Source organism: Dermacentor silvarum, chromosome 6 (assembly GCF_013339745.2).
Source record: "Dermacentor silvarum isolate Dsil-2018 chromosome 6, BIME_Dsil_1.4, whole genome shotgun sequence".
Lineage (NCBI taxonomy): Eukaryota > Metazoa > Arthropoda > Arachnida > Ixodida > Ixodidae > Dermacentor > Dermacentor silvarum.
The window spans coordinates 70,425,937-70,447,177 of record NC_051159.1 but is presented as its reverse complement, the minus strand read 5'-3'; the positions used below and the strand labels follow the sequence as shown (position 1 = coordinate 70,447,177).

The following is a 21,241-nucleotide window of genomic DNA, read 5'->3' as shown; positions in this document are numbered from 1 at the left end:
GCTGTAAACGCACTTTCAAAAAGTCGTCGCACAGCGAAGCTCCTCATTTCCTATTTCAGGCTCGAGTCTCTCACCCTGCAAAATAAAATTCTTATGTAAGGTTCAAAGCGACCATCGAAAAGAAGTGCAAATGTGATTGGCGTATGAGTATAAAACGTAAAATGCAAGCTCATCTTTTAAGCAAAGCCAATGGTTGCCAAGAAAAATGAAGTTTCAAGACCTCCTCATCAGTGATTGAAGATTAAGGTGTACACGTGAACGCTGTCAAATAAAGCAACACTTTGTCTGAAGGAGGCAAAACCCTTTTTCGGAACGCTGCCTCCAATCTGAGGCTCCCACTGTATACAGCCAATGAAACTTAACTTTAACTAACTTGTCGAACCTATACTAGGACACGGCTTCGTTCAGGCTGTGTTGTCCTCATTCAATAGTTCACACAACACTATAGATTGTAATATTGGAGTGAGTCTAAAACTATGTTTCTCTTTAAAAATTATGTTTTGACAGCAGCTTTCAAATCTTCAGTTTTATTTTCACAGCAACAAGCATGCAATGCCCATCGTAGCTGGATCTCGACGCAGGTGAAACACTTCGACCATGACTCTTACGAATGGCGTATCGTGACAGTTTCTGTAAATAAATCCACACAATACATCCTTCGCGGTGCGGACTCATCCGAGGTCATTTAAGCGTTAGCAAAACCGCACCAGAGTACAACAAGTTGTAGAACAAGGAAGTACTTTCTCACAGGGCGTCGAAACACATCTTGGCACATGCCTTTGTTTCATCGGAGAGAAAAAAATGAGCGGGCAGTCACCACTGGACGAGTGTGAAGACTGCTACGAGGGTCACATGCAGCAACTTGAATCGGTGGCACTTCGTTGGCACCGCTCTGTCAAACATCCCCACAGTGGTGTCTCCTTGGCGCTGTCGGGTGCTTGTGCACGTTCACACCACGTTGGCGTTGATTTTGTTCATCTCAAACGGGCACCTTGTCTTCGAACCTTGCCTTCACTATGCGTGACAAACACTCAGTTACGGACTGTCACACGTTGCAACAATGCTCACTACGTGTCGTCCTGTTTCTTTAGGAAGTCCTCGATGATGTGATGCTTGTCCTCATTACCACCTGTAAAAATTCAAAAATGTGAAGTTTTAATGTTTCCACACATTTGAGACGTTGGCTCAGACGGCTTTTAAATTTAATCTGAACTGCAACGCTTTCTTTATGCTCGCTTGCTCGAAGCAGACAAAAAGCTGTAAAACAGGCATTTGCTCTTGTCGCACAATAAGAAATGATAAAAATTAAAATTTGACCACTTGACAACACGTTCTTGCGACGCAACAATGCATTTTTTTTTTTTGGGGGGGGGGGGGGGATACGGAAATAAAGGCATGCAAAGGAATTAATGAATACGGCGCTGGTCGCAGGCGAGTGTCTACTTTGGGCGACTGATGCTACGACTGAAGGACCGACCGAACAAAAAGAACGTGCAAGGCTTGGTTCGCAGAGCATCTACAGGTTCAACTGCTTCCGCAGCGTGAACAGGCATTCTAGAAAAAATTCTGAGTTCAGGTGGTCGCCATGCGGTACAGCACTAAGTTAGTATCTCACTCTCAAGTAAACTCACGTATGTGACTGGGTTAAGGTAAATGCTAACCAAGCCACGTTTTTATTACATGTCTTGTGCCATAATATATAGCGTGCTCCTTACGAAAACTTCAAAATTTCAGCCATTCTTCCCCTTATAAAGCTAGCAGTAATACAATTTCCTCCCCTATTCTTGTAGTAACAATATAAAAGTCGTAATTAATTACTTGCTACATACACTTTTACTCATGGAACTTCTTCAGTATTAAATATTCGATATTGCCAGTCATTTCATGATACGGCTACTGCTACGGCCCTAGCAGTGGTTCTCGTTCACAATGCAAGTTGCACCCAATAAGACGCCAAAAAGTATTAGTTACAAAGATAACAAATGTTAGTTTATAGCATAGCTCAAAACTTCATATTATTAGAAGCGAGAATACACACAATGACTGCGGACACATAATGTGCACATCAATCAAGGCTAGACCTCACCGTTTCTATGTGGCGTGTAAACAATATAGATGCTTAAGGCCAAGGCAACGAAGTACAGTGACAGGATCGGCACGCACGATGCTCCGGGAGAACCTGCAAAAATTTCAATTAGATTCGCACACGACCTTCTATAGATTACAATCATAAATACTTTAAGAACATTCGTACGTTTCGTGACAAAGTTTCAGACAGGCAATAACCTCCAGCAGGACAACGATGAACGCCGTCTTCCAAGTGGCAGCTGGATGGCAGTATGTTGCGCCACATTGCTGATTAGTGCCGAACTGATTTGGTTTTCAGAGTTTTACGTACAGTTCGCACTACACATGACCGTTCATTGTTGCGAAAGCATGAAACATTAAAGAAACAAAGTCTTATGGGACTTCGGTATATGATCAGTCTGGGTTATTTTCGTGCAGTTGTGGTGGACAAAATACAAACAATTTGCAGAGAGCATTGCGATACAATGTAAAATGTTAGCTCTCGCGTTGGCGCAAATCACTGAAGTCGTTAGTGCAGAGTGAGTTGTCACATGTACGTCTAGCAACCATCAAAAAAAATGAAAGAAGAGCGACGCGCTACGGGCGGCATCGGAAGTGCTTGCATACAAGAGAGAAGAAAACAATGACACTTACGTCATTCTCTTATTTCCGGTGTCGTAGCTTAGATTTATCAAAACGCATTCGTGGAAATCCCGGCGTGAATTCATGCGATTTTCTTAGGATTGAATACACGTATTCCGGGGAGGTCCAGTCATGGAATCGCGATAGCACGAATCACTCAATACTTCATCAAAACTAGGACAGCTGTTAGCTGCAGTCTATTGCGGGCGCTCAAAAGCAACTATACTGGGATCTGCTTGGTTTAATGAATTCCATGGTATTTCTTATTAACCTTTCGGGCACACTTTAAGACACAACAGTAGGAAGCATCCACCGTGCTTAGGCGGCGGCTCGTCGATTCTTCTGAAATTAAAATTTTAAAGGCCACTGGCATAACCAGACATCTGCTTGCCACAGTTACCGCATAGGTAAGCATAGCAGCGACTCCGTGAAACTCATTGAGACTCATTAACCCATGACTGTCCCATGGTGGGTTTCTGGGGTCCCAGAAATGCTACGTACGCATCGCATGCTGCGAAACACGACCACGCAGACGGACTACGCAGTAGCCCATATGGGTTCCCAAACGTAATTTTTTGCTTTTTTTGACATGGTCACTGACTCTATTTTATTCCGTCTAACGTGTTTCCGGACCAAACAGATTTTCGTCGAACGGATGACTCCAGCCATTCACTGTTTCTTTTGTTTTTTCTTATGAACACTGCCGGCGCGCCACACAAAGGAAAGGTTGCGAAGTTTAAAAGCCTGTGAATTTTGAAGGTTTCGCTTAGCAAGCATGCTTTCTTTATATTTCCTAAGCACTCTGGTGGCCATAAGCAGGCGTTCATACACTCACCTTCCTGGTACAGTGATCTCAGCACCACTTGTCTAAGAACAGGAACCAAAGTATACACTGCTTTTGTTCTCATGTTATGAGGGAGCACAACTTCAAATATATCAAGAAGCAAACAAATTCTCTAAGGCCAATGAAAACAACGTGGTAGCTTCACACTCTTCAATTCATCAGTCCCAATCAACTCCACATGTGTGGCGACATCTTGGACTTTGTTCGGCGAAAACAGGATGTCGAAGTTGTTTACCTAAAAAGCATGCAAACGATGAACTCGTATATAACACTACAAAAGCAAAAAAGGGGAACTCACCATAAGCTCCCCACGTGAGTTCTGCAAAGGACAGAAGTATGACACAATTATGGCATGGCAACAAATATGCACTGTCTGCAGTGAAATCAACAAAACATTGCGTCAGTTATTGCTGTAAGCGCACAGAGGCTCAGAATACGAACGCAAAAAGGAAGTGTTTGTCTACAGCCTATTCGGCGCATTAAGCATTCAGCAAACATTCGAAAGACTTCACGTGATTAGAAATTATTCACAAAGGAATGTAGTGAATGTTTGGCCATTTAGTACAAATATGTTACGCAGTGTCGGAATTCCTTGCTGAAGATTGATATTTTTTTTCTTCCACAATGAAAACAGAATTACGAACTCCGCAGTGATAAAGACAAGTAACGAACACCATAGGCAAATATTTTAGATGCACCTGCATTCTTAACAAAGCGTTGTTTATGCATTCAAGTACAAAAGTAACTGGAACGCCAGTGCATTTCTCCGCAAACTTCAGGAATTATTATCCAGAAAGTGATATCATCCTGAGAACTTGTTCCAAATAGATCCGCTTTGTGAACTCCACGGCTAGAATTTGTAAATTGCAACATGGGCCATAAGGTAATTAGTTAAAAACTTAATTAGTGAATTTTGTTAACTAGTCGATAATGCATTTCAATTTTTTGCAAAATATGTTCGCCTCTTCGAGTAGACCGGCACATCAATTACAATTGTGCTATCTGCCACAGGCAACCTTCAAAAACTTTTGAAAGTGTTCGCTCAAACACCGGTATGTATGCAGCACTTTCCTTGGTTGTGTGAATTGAACGGGGAAGCGTGCTCCTCTCGCGAATAATAATAATAATAATAATAATAATAATAATAATAATAATAATAATAATAATAATAATAATAATAATAATAATAATAATAATAATAATAATAGCTTTATTCTTGAAAACAAGTGGTACAAGGTGCCAAGGCATTAGGAAAAAAGTTGCTACGAACAGCAACTTGACTAGTCCGGATAACCAGAGGGTCCAAAAGGCAGCAGACAGCAAGAAGCGAGCAGATGAAACATCGGAGGTCCTATTGAACATTAGGACATGAATTGAACGTCGGTGCAAAACGACGTTCAATTCATGGCCAGATCTTGCATCCAAGAATATGTACACGTTTTATTTTCTTTGTGTATAAATACTACGAAACAAATTGGGCACATGCCTATAATTCTGAATCGCGAAACTAAAGAATGCAGGGCCGCTATAAGGTAAAGCTGTTCCAAACTTTTCTATTCCAATTCTGCAATCAGCCCACAACGATTGGTCAAAACATTTTCGGACCACTCCCAACTTCGCCTGTCTGTCACGCGACGTCACGTAAACCGCGATAGCTCCCCATCTTATATAACGTGTACACACTGATTATGCATGATTAAACCGCACAAAAGAAAAATAATTATTCCTGATTCGACGCCTTTTCACCATTAGCCCTCTGCTATTGGTCCAATGTTTTCGGGCTGCGCCCACTTAGCCTGTCTGTCACGCGACCTCACAACACCGCGAAAACTCACCACGTCAAAATGACGCGTACGCGAGAAAAAAAATCATTAATATGCCGAACAAACCTGAAAATTTTTCTGAATAGCCGCAGACTGCCCCGTTCCGAAAGGAATATAAGATGGCTGCCCGCCGATCGCTCAGGCCCTCGCTACTCGCACCTGCCGGTGAGCATGTATTTATTTGCACATGATAAACCTTTTTGCGTGGCAGTAAAACGTTATCGAGCCCTTTCGGCATGCATACGACATCGCTCTGCCAACTCTTCCTTGCTGAGGATCCGCTTTAGCGGCATTTTTATCCTTTCGTTGCACGCCGCCGCGATTTCCGACCAGCCACCGCAAGCTAAGTAAGGCGAAGCGGACCAATCGGAGAAGCCGGCACCACCCTCTTCATGCGGTTATCAATTTTTACTGTGCTGGCTCGACCCCATCGAACCCTCTCCACTAGAGCGTGCTCCTCGCCTCTTGTCAGCCAATTAAATAACAAACAACTCTCAGTGCAGGTAATGTTACTCGTTTTGAAACCGCCCGATGCTTGCGTCGGTGGTTACGTAGATTTGACGTCAGGAGTTTGGAATCAAAACAGTTTGGAATAGCTTTAGGTTATAGCGCCGCCCCGTACTGCTACACCTAGAAAGAATAACGTACAAGTCTTATTATTGTCGCTGTATTGCTCATTACATGAAGTATGAGTGCAATATGCTTATTAATGCAAAATTATTATTTGCCCCATTGCGTAAAAATCCGGCTCGTCGTCGGCGTGACCGAGCCATCGTACCAAAACTGACCGATAGCGCAAACGTTAAAAACACGTCAAGAATGTTCTAACTGGCGTCGGAATCCTCAGGGAGGCTCCTGTAAACACAGCAAATTAATGGCTTTGAGAGGAACATTTGCTACATTTCGGTCTGGGTGGGAATATAAACCGGACCTCCGAGGTGCCAGACGAGCATTCTTCCCCGACGCCGCGGCGTCTCCACCGTTCTGGCTGACTAAAGGTGTGCCTAGTGCGTGCGTCATTGCACACGTCGCGTCGCAACCATCTGGCTGACTAAAGGTGTGTCCTAGTGCGTGCCCATACCTCGATGACGACGACATTGTCGCAACAGAAGATGACATAATCTAGACAGAGCTACCATTAGACATAGAGGATCGCATAGCTGCAAATAAAATTAATAGTTCTGCATCAAAATGGTCCGAATGTTTCTGGTCTCTGGACAACGTTTGCGCAAACGCACCGCAACTTTAACGCATGTTGAATACATCAATCGAAAATATTTCACTAAAGGGACTATAATGCTTTGACATTCCCACATGTAAGCAGTCTTAAGTGTCTGCCGAGCTTTTTTTTTCCTTTTAATGCTATGTTACGATATAACCTATAAAAATAATTACTTCATCGGTTTGGTCCTAATGGCTTTTCAGCAGTACAGAAGACAGAATCGACCATTTCCAGCTAACCACTAAGATGTTACCAAATTTTTGAAGGAATATTTTAAAGTGGTTTTGGTCGTCTGTAAATGCTATAAATAAAGCCTAAGAAAGTCTGATCGTTGACTACCCAGCTGATACGTATATCAGCATACACATTCACTTCCCTTAATCAACACCCACTAGCACACACAGAGACAGGGTAAAGAATACAAGCAAATAAAAAGTGTTCTGAGAGACGTCTGCGTCTCTCACTGGTATGTAGTCTTGAAGACACCATCAACAATTTTGTTTCACACTGGACACGGAAAGATTGCCTTCACTCAAACGTTTTCTTCGAAAAATTGTGGCAAAAGTCATCGAAGATTATTGTCAAACTTAGCAATATCTTTGTGCGTAGCCCGCTGTAAATTGCCATGCCATCCGTGAATCGTGAAACTATATGGGAGCATCAGCACACACACAAAGTGGCCATCTCGCTGCCCACCAGAATGTCGAATAATACCACGGCACAGTATATGTTGTTATCACAGCACCCCAACTGAAACTCTAGAGCTGCCCACACTATCTCTAATGTTTTTGGCTGCAACGTCGTTGCTATGGCATACCCATCCAATGGCTACGCTCGACGGAAGAAGGTCTTGGAGAAAGTAAATGTACAATTTCATTTGTTATTTCTTCAGGTGTCTATATTTCGCAGTTTTCGTGGATGGGGCACTGGCAGCTGGCACGCGGCCTCCTTATCTTCGCCTCCCCCATTGTAGGACGTTACACTTGCGCTAACCAATCAGGTGCCTCGCTTTCTCTTCCACTCTTTACTCTTTTCCTCATTTGCGTTGAACCCTGTGGTTAGTATTGTGGGAGATGATCTAACGTCCACCCAAAGTGGTTGAAGTAGCTCAATGAAACTATAGCTTTCATACAGAGCAGTGAAAATTGGAATGAGGCTCTCACCATGCGCGATGCTCATCCTGCGTGTCAGCGCGTAGTTGCTGTGCGGAATTTCCAGTATGCACTCAAAGAGATCAGCCAGCGAAGAAAGCTGGCTGTCTGGCATGTCGGCATGCAGGACCACGTCGAACAGCCCCTGTTCGACTGTGGTTGTCGTGAAAGTTCGAAAACCCGCTTCGTCTGCCGACCTCCTCTTGGCTCCCTTGATCAGAAACAGGCTCAGTTCTGGCCTCGGGTAGGTGCCCCGCGCCACGCACAGCAGTCTTAAGGCGTTCACCACAGAATGTGACCGGGACTGATGAGCAGAGCCAGGAGTCGAGCTGCTGTAGTTGAAGGAAAACGACTTGGTGGGCACTGCGAATTGTGATACAGAGGCCAAGGGCGAAGGGACCGTGCAGAAAGAAATGAACATTTTTGCTTGCTGTATACTTACGCAATCATTAGAAAAAAAATTGTAAAACCGAGAAGTTGTGTATCTCGGCAAAATGGTAATTATAGGCTTACATGTATACTGACCTGCTGTCTGTAGCTTTGAACTATGTGATAAGTAAATCTACGCTGCCCCGGTTGAACATAAAGACAATCGACTAAAACGTAACATTTTAAGAAGTATGCAATCCCGCAAACGAGAAAAAAGTATACGATCATTGAACACTTTATTCTAGCATGGCACTTATGTAATGATTTACTTCATAAGAACTTGTTTTGTATCAGTTCTTGGCATGCCCCACCCATAGCGAAGGCGAAAGCAATGTTTCGCCAGAGTGTCTATAGACTCTGGAACACACCGGGACGAAGTATAACGAAGTACTTACGTTTACCCCTTTTGCGGCACCCTCCGCTAGCCATTAAACTAAAGCACGTCTTCCAGCTTTGTTAGCGTTGCCAGTATACTGGGCGAGTATTGTACGGGCTCTGCTAAGCTGCCGGAATTACCACTTCACAACGCACACGCTTAAACTATCTGGCCTCTTTGTCAACCTTAGGCCAAGCTCAGCAAGTTCTACCAATACCATTAGGTACAAAGCCCATTTGGAATGTACAGTGCCGCACGGTGTTACAAGCACGCCATGCAAGAGGCGCGGGTCAATGAATGCACGAATAGACAAATGCGTGGAATGCGTAGCGAATATCTCAGAAGCATTGGCGTGATTTGTTGTACTGTACAGTGATTTTCACAGAACTGAACAAAAAATTGGAGGACGCTTAAGCATCACCTTTAAGAGTGGAACGCGATAGCGTTATCGGGCTCCGTTCGCATCGCATTTTATTTAGTAGGCTTCACTGCAACACAGGACGTGGGAAAGCCAGCTTACAAAGACCAAGCTTACACCGATCCCCTTCACTTTTAAACAGAAATGCATTGCTGGGAAGACATTTTTCCTGCAGCAATATAAGTCATCTTATATTAAAATGTGAAGGCCCTAGCACCTTTCTTTTTACTTTATTAATTGCTTGCTATCGCCCCGACACGCGCGCGTGTCCGAAACGCATCCGGCAGGCGAAGTCCCAATTTGACCTGCCGAGGATGCGAGCGCCATCGCAAGTAATTTCGCAATGAATTTCGCAAGTAACCTATCCGAGACTGCCGCTGTTGGTATGGTAGAAATGCTGGAAAAGGGGTTTGTGTTTCCCCGTAAGAGAATTATGTTTTCTCGTACATTCAAATTACAATCCGACGCCACCATGTCTGTAGGTAGCGGTTAAGTCGTACTTTACCCTTTTTCTGACGGATTTCAGTGTGAGAAATTACATTTTTGTTCACTAACACCTTCTGCCTTGCACCACGAGGAGGGCCTGCGCGGTTGGGGTGCTTCGAGATGATTTTCTCCGCCACGGATGCCGACACCTACGCCGACACCGACGCTAGATTTTCAGCGACACGGGGCCCTTAACGCTATCGCGTTAATACAGATGGTCGCTTCTGCTACATTCAGGGAAATAGCCCTACCCAAAGCCAGTATAAACTTTTTCTGCTCTCGTATGTCATGCATTGCCGCACAATAAAGAATCCCAAGTGGTAAAAGAGAATCCGGAGTCACCGACTAGGCATCATGCCTCAAACTCACATCCTTGTTTAGGCGAGTAAAACCGCATAATTTAACAAGTTTTTAGCTCTTGGCGTTTTTTTTTTTTTCTGGCAAGACCAAGCGCCATGAAAATGGCGTATTTTGAAAATGTGGGACTCGTAGCCTATGTGCGTTATGCGTTTCTACTTATGCGAACATCTTATGTTAAACTACGTTTGTCTAACTTCCTCTTTTCCTAATTTATTTGAGAAGTGTTGCACGCTTTCTAACGGCACTACACTTCATGCGCTTAGAATGTTTTGCATCAAGCGGAGCATGGCAAAGAATAATGTGCAATTGCCAAGAGAAGCCGGTTTTGAAGATTAAGTGTGGACCATCGTTGCACTGGTGGCCTTTCCCGGAACGTGCAATAGAAGGACCCGGCGCAAATGAAGTCTAAAAGGCAATAACATTTTTCTTCTTCAGTCTGTCCATTTTACTGGATTCAGTGAACCGCGATGAGAAGCTAGCTATAACCTCGCAACTCATCCGCGGAATGGCGCTCGGCCCCGTAGCGGGCATGATACGGAACGCCACTCACCGAAGATGGTCATGTCCTGATGGCGGACGTCCTGGCCAGCCAGCGAAGTTACCACGCAGGTGTACTTGCCGCTGAGTTCCCACGTGGGTCTCAGGATGCGGATGGCGCGATACTGGGAGTAGGCGTCGCGCGAGTTGACGGAAAACGCGTCATCCAGGCGACCCTGAAGCACACCGAACGCTTCCCGGAGTCTCATCTCGGGTATCCACTGGTACACGGGCTCGGGTCCGTCGTTGAAGAACCACTTGACCACCAGCTTCAAGTCGTTCTCGTTGTACACGTAGTCGCAGTCCAGCACCGCGGGTGTCTCGGTTCCGTTCTGCACCCAGCGCGGTACGATCAGGCGTCGGATGGTCACGGCACAGCAGAAGCCTGCGCATGGTACCGGAAAGTTGAAAAAAAATTAAATTGATTTGTTTCTTTTTCAATCAGCACCAGTGCTGCATTAAGATAGAGAGTGCATTTTTGCTCGAAGTGATGACATAAAGGTGGCGTTTGTTGTTTCATTGCGCCATATCGTAGTGAACAAAGCCGGTGACCGAGCACATTTGTAGCTGTAGTACAGACGACTGTACAAGTATATACGCTCACTAGTTATATGTGTGCTGTCTTGTGCTGCGCCATGTTGGGTAAAGACGTAGTTTCCGTGAAACGTTCGTCGGCGGGAGACCTCGAGAAAAATTGCCTGTAGAGTAAAAACTTTATTTACGACAACCCGTAGTTCGGGTCGTTCATTGTATAGAAGGAAGCACTAGATCCTCCTCTTGCGGAAGAGTCAGGTGGTATGCCTGGAATGTGTGCCGCGAATAGGGGGCCATAGCGACGGGTGCAGATGCTGGGAAGGAGAGTTCCAATTCTCACATGTGTAGGCGAGGGAAGGGGAGAACATGAAACTCGTCTTTGCGCGCAAGAATAGCGTTCGCTGAAGTTTAGTATAAAAACAAAGCAGATAAGTGAGAACGTAGGAAATTTTCTCCTCTGTGGCTTCGGTTCGCGCATTGTTGGAAAATATTACTGCAAGCGGCCGCCAAGCTGCAGTATATTTCATTACTTTGATTGAATAGATTGTTTTTTAGCAATCGTATCTCTGTCAAACAATGCTCGCCTCACCTGTTCGTATTTACCGAACCAACGGCTTAATTTCGCATAATATTTCACGCTTTTATTTCCAGATTCAGAATAACACAGACTAGAATTGCGTTGTTGCTTTGCTAAAACTTTCACCGGGAAATAAACAGGTGAGTAATGTTGTATTATACGAGGAATATGAAAATAATGCTGAGATTGTTTTCCAAGAAATGTAGACACTGGCTGCGAATAATTGCACATAGTTTCCTAAAGGCAGTTCCGCTTTCCTACAGTGCCCTTCCTAAGCTAAGCGCGCCCGAAAAAATAAGCGGTTGGCTTTCGGTGGAGATCTTACTTTGGTAAAAGATAAACGTCATTGCAAATTCTCAACGCGAATCTTACTTTCCATGGCCTGGAAATGCCCAGTACTTTGCACTTCTGTGCACCTATGCGCTTTGTGCGACTGGGCCCGACTGGGCTCTAATTGCCTCTTCGGCCGTTACAAGCTCCAATCGCGGCTTTTAGCACAGCAGGCCATACAGCATACACCTGGTTCATTGATTGATTGATTGATTTATTGATTGATTGATTGATTCTATTGCATTGTAAGTGATGGGTAATTTTTTACAGCACATCTTAACTCTGTAAACGGCTTCAAACGAATACTAGCAGAATAAAGGAATGTTCTAGAAGTAGTGTTTTTTGTCTTCTAGTGCATCCGCTGTGTGATCTCATTTTATTGCGATAGCAATTATATGGACACTCAAAAGCAGATTCCTGCCGTCGGCGTCGCCGTCGCCGTCGCCGTCGCCGTGAGGTTCCGTATGACGTCATTTGGAGAATAAATCGTCGCCGCGCACCGAACGCTGTATGTGCGAGTGAAAGGGCGCGAAGGGCGCGTCTTTCACGGGGAGTGAACGCACGGCGGAGAACAAACGCGCGTTCTGCGCCGTGCTCGCTTAAGGGCTGCAGAAGTAGGCGTCTCTGTTCTCCTTCACAATCACCATGTATGTAGAGCAAACGCGCCTTCTTCCGACGAACGAGAGGCCGGGGGGGAGGGGGAGGGAAGGGAGGCGACGTTTAGCTGCGGCACGCAGTGCCTATTTATATCAGAGGCTCCAGCAACAGTCACCAACGCCGCACGCATTTTGAGCGAACGCGGGCAAAACGCCGACGGCGTCGACAACAGTTCTGCGTGTTGCCGATGCTGCTGCATGTCCAAGTTTATACAGCTGATAAAGCTAATATCATTACTCCGTATAGCTCTCTACAAGTTTGCTATCGCAATTGATACTTCGCCTTTCAGGTGAAACTGCGACAACTTTTTTACTATACGCAGCAATTTACGAGCTTTAAAATTCTTTCTCCCACTACTTCATTTTTTGCAAGTGTCCGATTGTCTTTCTCAAGGGCCAGTAGCCGCGATTGTGGAAACAACTAAGAAAGGCCGCGAGCGATTGCGACAACACGAAAAGGTAGGCCCTCGGCACCCACGCATAAGGCGTGGAGCCATAAATTGTCTTTCTTTCTTTCTTCTTTCTTTCTTTCTTTCTTTCTTTCTTTCTTTCTTTCTTTCTTTCTTTCTTTCTTTCTTTCTTTCTTTCTTTCTTTCTTTCTTTCTTTCTGCGTAGCCTGGCGCAATATTCGGCACCCTTTTCGGCGAAAGCGCGACAACGAAAGACAAACAACGCGGCACGACACCACGGTCGTGCCTCGGCCCTGGCCGCGCCCGGAGCCCATTCAATATCCGCTCCCTCGGTGGCTTTTGTTGCGTTTGTGCTCGTAGCAGCCGTCAGCTTTTCGACGGGCAGCCATCGCATCGCCGGCTGCAGCTTCCTGTATTCGCGTTTTGGTCCTCGCTTCGCATGCCTCAGGGTGAAGAGTGGTGCAAATGGAGAGTTTTAGCCTTGTCCATAACATAATGTGACCAGATCCCTCGGACGCCCAAGCGGGACGGAAGGTGAGGGGGGTTGTCGGAGATGGAAACGCGATTCAACATTTCCTCCAAGTTTTGTTCATTTCATATAAAGCATGTGTCTCGTTCTTGCAGTAGCGTGCACATCTCGCTCCCAATATTTCACATCAGACTGTATCCTATTTACCACGTTTTTATTTTTCCTCATATGCGCGATGTACTCGCTTTAGCACGTCATGCGCACATTCACTTTCAGCACGAGCACTGTTTCCTTCTCCTTCTTTCTGGGGTTTGAGTGTTTTCAGTGTCACCAGTTCAAACTGCGCCTTCTCTACGCCAACAAATGTAGCCATTGTAGCCGGATTCATTTTAGATCCATTGTCCATTGTAACTGGATCGCAAAAACGTGCAAGTCGCAAGTGGTCATACGTTTTAAAAGGCCAGGTCCAGGTGGCGCTGCCTCACTTACGGCAGTGTTTTGTTTTGCCGCTATGCCTCACGAGTCTTTTTGAAGGAGGCACCACTGCAACCTAGAAACTGAACCGTCGATTGGGCACCACATGGCAGGCATTTCGGGACAACTCGGGTTCCGTAAAGTCCAAAGCGGGACAAAGCACCATCCCATATGAACTCCGTAAGACTGTGAGGCCATGACGGTAAAAGCGGAGCGTGTCCCGATTTGGGGCGCTATAACGTAAAATGATTCCAAACTGTTTTAATTCAAATTTCTGCAATCAGCCTCCACGATTGGTCAAAACATTTTCGGGCCACTCCCAACTTGGCCTGTCTGTCACGCGACGTCACGAAAACTGAGATAGCTCCCCATTTGATATAACGTGTACACACTGATTATGCATGATTAATGCGCACGAAAGAAAATAATCATTACTTATTCGACGCCTTTTCACCATTAGCCCTCTGCTATTGGTCTAATGTTTTCTGGCTACGCCCACTTCACCTGTCTATCACGCGACCTCACAAAACCGCGAAAACTCACCGCGTCAAAGTGACGTGTACGCGAACAAAAAATGCATTAATATGCCGAACAAAACTGAAAATTTTGCTGAACAGCCACAGACTGCCCCGTTCCGAAAGGAAGAGAAGATAGGCTGCCCGCCGATCACTCAGGCCCTCGCTGCTCGCACCTGCCGTTGAGCATGTATTTATTTGCACATGATAAACCTTTTTGCGTGGCAGTAAAACGTTATCGAGCCCTTTCGGCATGCATACGACATCGCTCTGCCAACTCTTCCTTGCTGAGGATCCGCTTTAGCGGCATTTTTATCCTTTCGTTGCACGCCGCCGCGATTTCCGACCAGCCACCGCAAGCTAAGTAGGGCGAAGTGGACCAATCGCAGAAACCGACACCACCCTCTTCATGCGGTTATCTATTTTCACTGTGCTGGCTCGGCCCCATCGAAACCCACTCAACTAGAGCGTGCTCCTCGCCTCGTGTCAGCCAATTAGATAAGAAAAACCGCTGAGTGTAGACACTGTTATTGGTTTTTGAAAGCGAACAAAGGTTACCTCCTATAAAAGAGGAGAGTGTTTGATTGGGTTGTTCAGGCAACGCTGCAGGTCACCGCCCGATGCTTGCGTCGGCGGTTACGTAAATTTGACGTCAGGAGTTTGGAATCAAAGTAGTTTGGAATCATTTTAGGTTATAGCGCCCTTGGTCACTTTAACCCAAACGTATTGCAGTTTACATAATATTTGGTTACCAAAGGTGTTTCTTTTAGTAGCCGCGTTCGTGGAGCCATCTTCTGGCGCATGTTTTAATTACAGATAGAGTTATTATTGCAGTGGGCAACCACGTTCTAGTTACCTACTGTCGTAAAAAGTAGGCGGCGACGCTGTGATTAACACGTAGTCTGCCTGTCCTTTTGCTGTCGTTGTTGTTTTTTGTTTGACGAGAACACCGATGTAACAAAATTATTTCTAACACATTGTGGTCCGACAAAACCTCAAAAAATGTCGTAACCAGTGTTGCTACTACCGTCCACTGCTCCAATCATTCTCATTACAAACGATGCGCAAAAGAAAGTGGACACAAGCAAAGAACGACAAGGACACAGCCACACTCACGTTCACAAGGACGTGCCCATATTCACTTGTGCATTGTCTATAATGAATCTGTTCCCAATAGCCCAGCTTGCAGTCGCCCTCCACTATCACGTACTATGCAAACGCAATGCATTTACGGAAAAACTAAAGCTCTTTGATAATTTTTTTTATTTTTCCTAATATGCGCGAAGGGGTGTGTGAAGGGTCACACAAGGGGTGTGTGACCACTTTGTACCTTGTTATGGCTTGATATGAAAGGATCACTTCGCTACTGTTGTTGTTTTTGCTGTTGACGACGTTGTTGACGACGTTGTTGTTGTTGTTGTTGTTGTTGTTGTTGTTGTTGTTGTTGTTGTTGTTGTTGTTGTTGTTGTTGTTGTTGTTGTTGTTGTTGTTGTTGTTGTTGTTGTTGTTGTTGTTGTTGTTGTTGTTGTTGTTGTTGTTGTTGTTGTTGTTGTTGTTGTTGTTTAAGTGCGACAGTACGAGAAGTTCCGCTGTTGACGAGGCCGCTACGTTCTAATCACTTCGAATCACAACGGAAAGTAGTGCAGTATGTTGACGCTTAATTCCAAGGTATAAAACTAAAACACGGCACTAACATCGAGGTACACCGCGCGTGACGGGTACAAGCAAACGACCAGTTTTGTCTTTGTTTCTTTAGGCCCCAAATTTTATTACGCTCTACGTGCGCGTGCTACTGCCCCTTTTCGCAGTACAAACAGCGGCGGGCTACCTTTTCAGCAAACAAACGAGGCGTAGAAGAAAGGGAACCGCCACGTGCTACGAGAAGCGGCACAGCAGGAGATTAATCACGTAGATAGAGTGCCCAACAGTCACGTAAAAAGCACGACCTAAAAAAAAATATACATAACGTATCAAGCGGCAACAACACACTAAGTCGATAAAAAAAAATGCCAGTAGATAAAGCGCGCCGGTATTCCGGGCTTCTTACTGGCGGTGGGCACGCACAGAACTTGCTGTCAGCTACTGACTCCCTTTATTTATTTATTTTTATCTTGCATTGCGCAGGAAATATTCAGAAACCGGTACACCAGAACACAAAGTGTGTGCGTCAGGGAGTGTGCACAGGTACACAACAGCGAAAGAGACCGGGTGAAAGCGGGACAAGAGGCAAAGTTCAGTGAACAGATGAAGGTAGATATCAGAATATCGAACCAATGGGCTTGGAAGTCCCTACTAGGCACGCTTAGCGACTGCTTCGCGAGACAAACAAGCACTACTACCCTGTACACTTATATCTAAAGAGAATGAATATTCGAAACCTATTAGTAGACTACCCTTTCTGCGATAAGCAAAAACAAACATAAAACACACCTATCGTAAGATGAGGCTCGATAAGCCAGGAAAGAGCAAGAGACAAAAGGCGGGGGCGACGCCGCCTTGACGTTCCCGCACTAGCTGGCCGTGACGTCATAGATTCTGACGACATCTGTTGGATTATTTATCCGTACAGATTGACCGCGTTGTGTTATGAAAGAGCCACAGAGTGGAACGTGGCAAGTTTCGAGAACTTTTACCGAGCCACAATCACAGAGTTTCCTACAATAATTACTAGAGGGAACTCCTGCGCTACGATCGTTCTGCGGTCACGGTAATGATGGTCAGTAAGTGGATTTGTCTGATTTTCGTACTTGTCGCTTCGGACGTTCTTGTGGCCTTGTTTGATTTGTTTTATCTCTCTTTATTGGACTAAGTTTCTAAGCAATCTACACTTTTTGAAATGCATAATTCAGTAAGACGCATAATCACACACGCATAATCACTCCTGATTGCAGTGGTTCCGCTTGTCCGTGCAACCGCGGCGTAATAGGTTTCAACATTAGGCTTCTGTGCTAGAGGCCCTGCGTTCGAAATTCTGCCGTCGGAATACGTAAATAATGTTTATTATTTTCAACGCAGTACTTTCTTGAAATCGGTCAGTTTGAAAAGTCGCGAATCCATTTTAAAGCCAGAAGAACGAAGTTTAGTCAAATCCACGTACTATATCTCTCATTCCCATGCTGGCTGAATCGCCCTGCTGTGGCACCTACCGTATTACACTGGTGCCACAGTTGCCTCCGGTATGGCACTCTATGGCCACAGTGGCCGGAATACGCGAAAATACATTGAAATTCATGACGTCACACTGTCGCACCGGCGTTAAGGTTCTCGCGCGAATTTCAAAGCATGAAACTTCGGCCCTTCGTCTTTTCGTAATGAACTTATCGCAAAATTAGTAAAGAAGTAGAGTTTTCAAAGAATAATTTATTAGCCTAAACATGTTTAGTGTTTCTTTTTAGTGTCGCCTTAAGAAGAGAGGCAGTGATGGCACCTCCTTTTCCCAAGAGTTCTATAATTCTGGTTCTATAATTAGCCTTCTGTTGACTCCTTTTTCTCGAAAATTATCTTCTTTCCTCGTGCAGTATATTCACTCTGCTTGGGCACAAAAGCAAGCATGCAGCACGGAGACAGTGATGCAAGCCCGCATTTGCAGCTACTGCAGCCGCCGCATACGAAAATGCGATAAATGACGCTGCCGTAATGTCTTGCCTTGGTCAGAAGAGAAAGGGTAATTTCCTGGAATGACGCTCAAAGTTTTGGAGTGCTTTTCTGATCTTCTTCCTAAACATTAGCGAAAATGGTATAGCATAGGACCGAGCAGCGGCATATCAGACTGGAAATATTTCCTCTTTCTTATTCTTTCCGCTAGAGCAGAGTAAGCGGCAAGCGTTCAGACCATGCGTACGTGACGCAGGAAAGCGGGAGAATTCTCGATGTATTACACCAAAAAGTAAAAAAAAAAGATGTTCTGATGCCGAAAACATACGAGTCGACTCGGTAAAAGAAGAGGCTCCGTATCGCCACCGTTTTCCGAGTGTCATGAAGTTCCGACAAGCACATTATGCTGCAGAAGCGTTTTTCTTCGGCCTGACTTCTGGCGAATCAGCATATTAAGCTCTATCTTTTGGGGGAGAACTCCCACCTACGACAGCTCCAAGGCAACGAAAAAGTTTGAAATGAACTTAAGCGACAGAGCCATCGAACCGCCACAGTCACCCATCAGAATATTAAATTGAGCCTGCTAACTCTTTCTCGCCTGAAGAACATGTCCTCTGCGGTTATTTTTGGCATGTTCGTGTGCGTGAGTGTGTGTGTGCACGTGTGCGTGTGCGTGTGTGTGGGAGACGAATGCAGGACGCGATGGGAGGAGAAGCGGACAACGAAGTGCGCGTGCTTTAGCATAAAAGTATGGCGTCTCAGCCACGGCACGCCTCTTGCTTCTGACATTACACACACACACACAGACACGTATATATATCCCGCAATTTCGTGCTCATTGATATCGACCTCCAAATTATGCGTGACCTTGGCATCATAGCTTTTGTAAAACTACTAACTAAAACGTCATTCTATTTTCGTACATTCTGCTCTGACCTTGTAATCGTGTCGCTCATCGTCTTAAATTTTCGTCTCCCGCATTCCCCGTGATGTCCCTGCAATTCTACTTTCGTGTGACTTTAGCAACGCATGTCATAACTGGTATCAACAGAAACATTGTTGCTAAATGGACATGACTTTAATGCTGTCGGTATTCAATGCCGGAATTGATACGCATGCCATAATAAAACTAATAAAAACATCATAAACATCTTTTATGAAACCTTGGTAATTTTCCGTACAAGTCATGCCCACGTCTTCAAGTAATCCACGGCAGGATCGTGGTACTTAATTGCCACACCCTATCTTCTTGCGTACGAGGTAAAAAGAAGATGCCTTACACGTTTATCGAGTGTAAAGCATTCATTAGTTTGTTCCTTCTTTCATTCAAGTTGCTCCTCTTGCAAGAGGCCTCCATGCTGCAGTTACTTACGCTACACTTCTGCAACTCACATTTTAACTGAATCAATAAAGAACGCATCGAAAAGCAATAACTTTCATTGACATGAAAGCGTGCTCCACTTCCGTTCTTGGAGGTAAATAAAAACAGTAAGTTGAAATTATGCGGCAGTGACCATTAGTCTTTCATATAGAATGTTGTTTAGCTGAAACTAGAAAAAGCTTCCCAGCTTGAGCATCTACCCTGTTATATATAGACATATCTTGAAATGAACCAAAAGTAAATTTCGCGGCACGATACCGAGAGCACGGTCACAGGCAATTTCGGGCAGCATTATTTACGTCTTCGGGCAATAAGGGAAAAAACATCAAGTTATGTTTAGCAGTACGTAAAAAAAGCGGACGTATTGCACGAAGGAATGGGCGAGGAATAAACTGCTAACAATGCGCCCAGATAAGGGAAAGACGCACGAGGAAGTGGCACAGAGGGGAAACTCAATAACGCGGAAGAGAAATGTGTCTCGGTAATTCGTAAGAGAGGTGAAATCAAACAAATAAAGAGTAAAAATATTCCGTATTTGCTCCGTTCTAATGCGCCTTCGATCGTTACGCCCACCCCAAGTTTCGTTGAACCTGAGTATTAATTAGTTTCTTGAAATTATATAAAGTTTCAGCAGGAGGAATTTCAGACTTTGAAAAAAGTGCGAAATGCTCTACCCTTGATTCTTTGCTCCTCAGATTTTCATCATGAAACAGAGAAATGTCGATTTGTGCTCTCTCGTAAACAAAAAAGAAAACTTATTGTATCAGAGCCACGGTGTACCGGGAATCACTCGTCGGACAATAGCTATATGTAGTCTCGAATGAGGAGAAACTACCGGCGATCGCAGGAGCTTCTTCTAACAGCTGCAGTACGACAAAACACGGCCATCAAGATTGGAAATTGGCAGTCGACATCGGGGGATGGGATCTAAACACCACCTATTGCAGTTTTCATTTCGTACTCGATTCTAACGCGCATGTCATATTTTAGTGAACTTTCCCGGAAACAAAGTGGGCCTTAGAATCGAGCAAATACGGTACACAGTGAGCCGCCGATACAACTATCGATCAAAGAAAAGTGTCTAAGGAAAGACTAATCCTGGCTGGCTCTTCCGCTTTTCTTTCTGACAGCGATGTTCGCAGTTTCGTGATGTGCTATTATTCTTCACATTACTTTAACGCAGGTAACACCTGATCTTTGTGCACTAAAACAAAGTAATAAAAAATAGACCCCAATGACGATGAGCAGTAGTTGAAACTCGTCGCTCTAGGAAAAGCAAACAAGATGAAGTCGATTTTTTTTTTATTGACTCTCTCTTTTCATGCGATGAGCCAATTCTATGAGTGCATGCTTTAACGGCAGGAGATGTGGGATTCCTATTACGTCGCGCAAAGAAGAGTGCCGCGGAAGCCGGTAATCAGATATTGCTAAATGTGCACTACAGAAAGTGGAGAGAAAGAAGCAAGAAAAGGCAAGTATGTTAACTGGCCTCACGTCTGGTTTGCTACCCTGCTAAGCGTGGACGGCTGGGCTAGTTAGTCGTGATTAGCGTTATGAAACATCGTTCCAGCGCACAAATAAGCACAGATTAGATGATAAACACCCTTTTCGTCCGTGTTTATTTGTGCACTGGAACGATGTTTCATATTGCTACCCTGCGCTGGCGGAGAAGGAATAACGGTGTGAAAAGAGAGAAAGAAGAGAGAAGAAAGAGAGAGAGCACTAGTAGCGCGCCCACTTGAACGTGTGCACCAAATCATGAATGATTGCAGATACCTGTCGCCTTCGAATACTGTAACAACGACGTCGTTGCTTTCTACACCAGAGCCGTGCACGGCCATAGCTCAACCATCTTCGCTTCTGAAAACGGCGTTGAGTCCGACCGGTTTAATGCTGTTCGCAGAGGGTTGCGGCTGCACGTCGGTTTACGAGAACAAACGCCCGAG

The 21,241-nt window shown here is 44.9% G+C and overlaps 1 protein-coding gene across 1 annotated transcript in view; it reads right to left on the bottom strand.

Annotated features, from left to right (window-relative positions):
- Positions 1-503: 503 nt before the first annotated feature.
- LOC119455571 (uncharacterized) overlaps positions 504-21,241 on the bottom strand; it is a 37,636-nt gene continuing 16,898 nt past the window's right edge. Inside the window, exons 2-6 of the mRNA XM_037716972.2 lie at positions 10,369-10,740; positions 7,762-8,112; positions 3,852-3,872; positions 2,087-2,179; positions 504-1,129 (exon numbers count right to left, since the gene is read on the bottom strand). Coding sequence (XP_037572900.1) covers positions 1,068-1,129; positions 2,087-2,179; positions 3,852-3,872; positions 7,762-8,112; positions 10,369-10,740 — 899 coding nt within the window. The 3' untranslated portion in view covers positions 504-1,067. The remainder of the gene's footprint in view (positions 1,130-2,086; positions 2,180-3,851; positions 3,873-7,761; positions 8,113-10,368; positions 10,741-21,241) is intronic.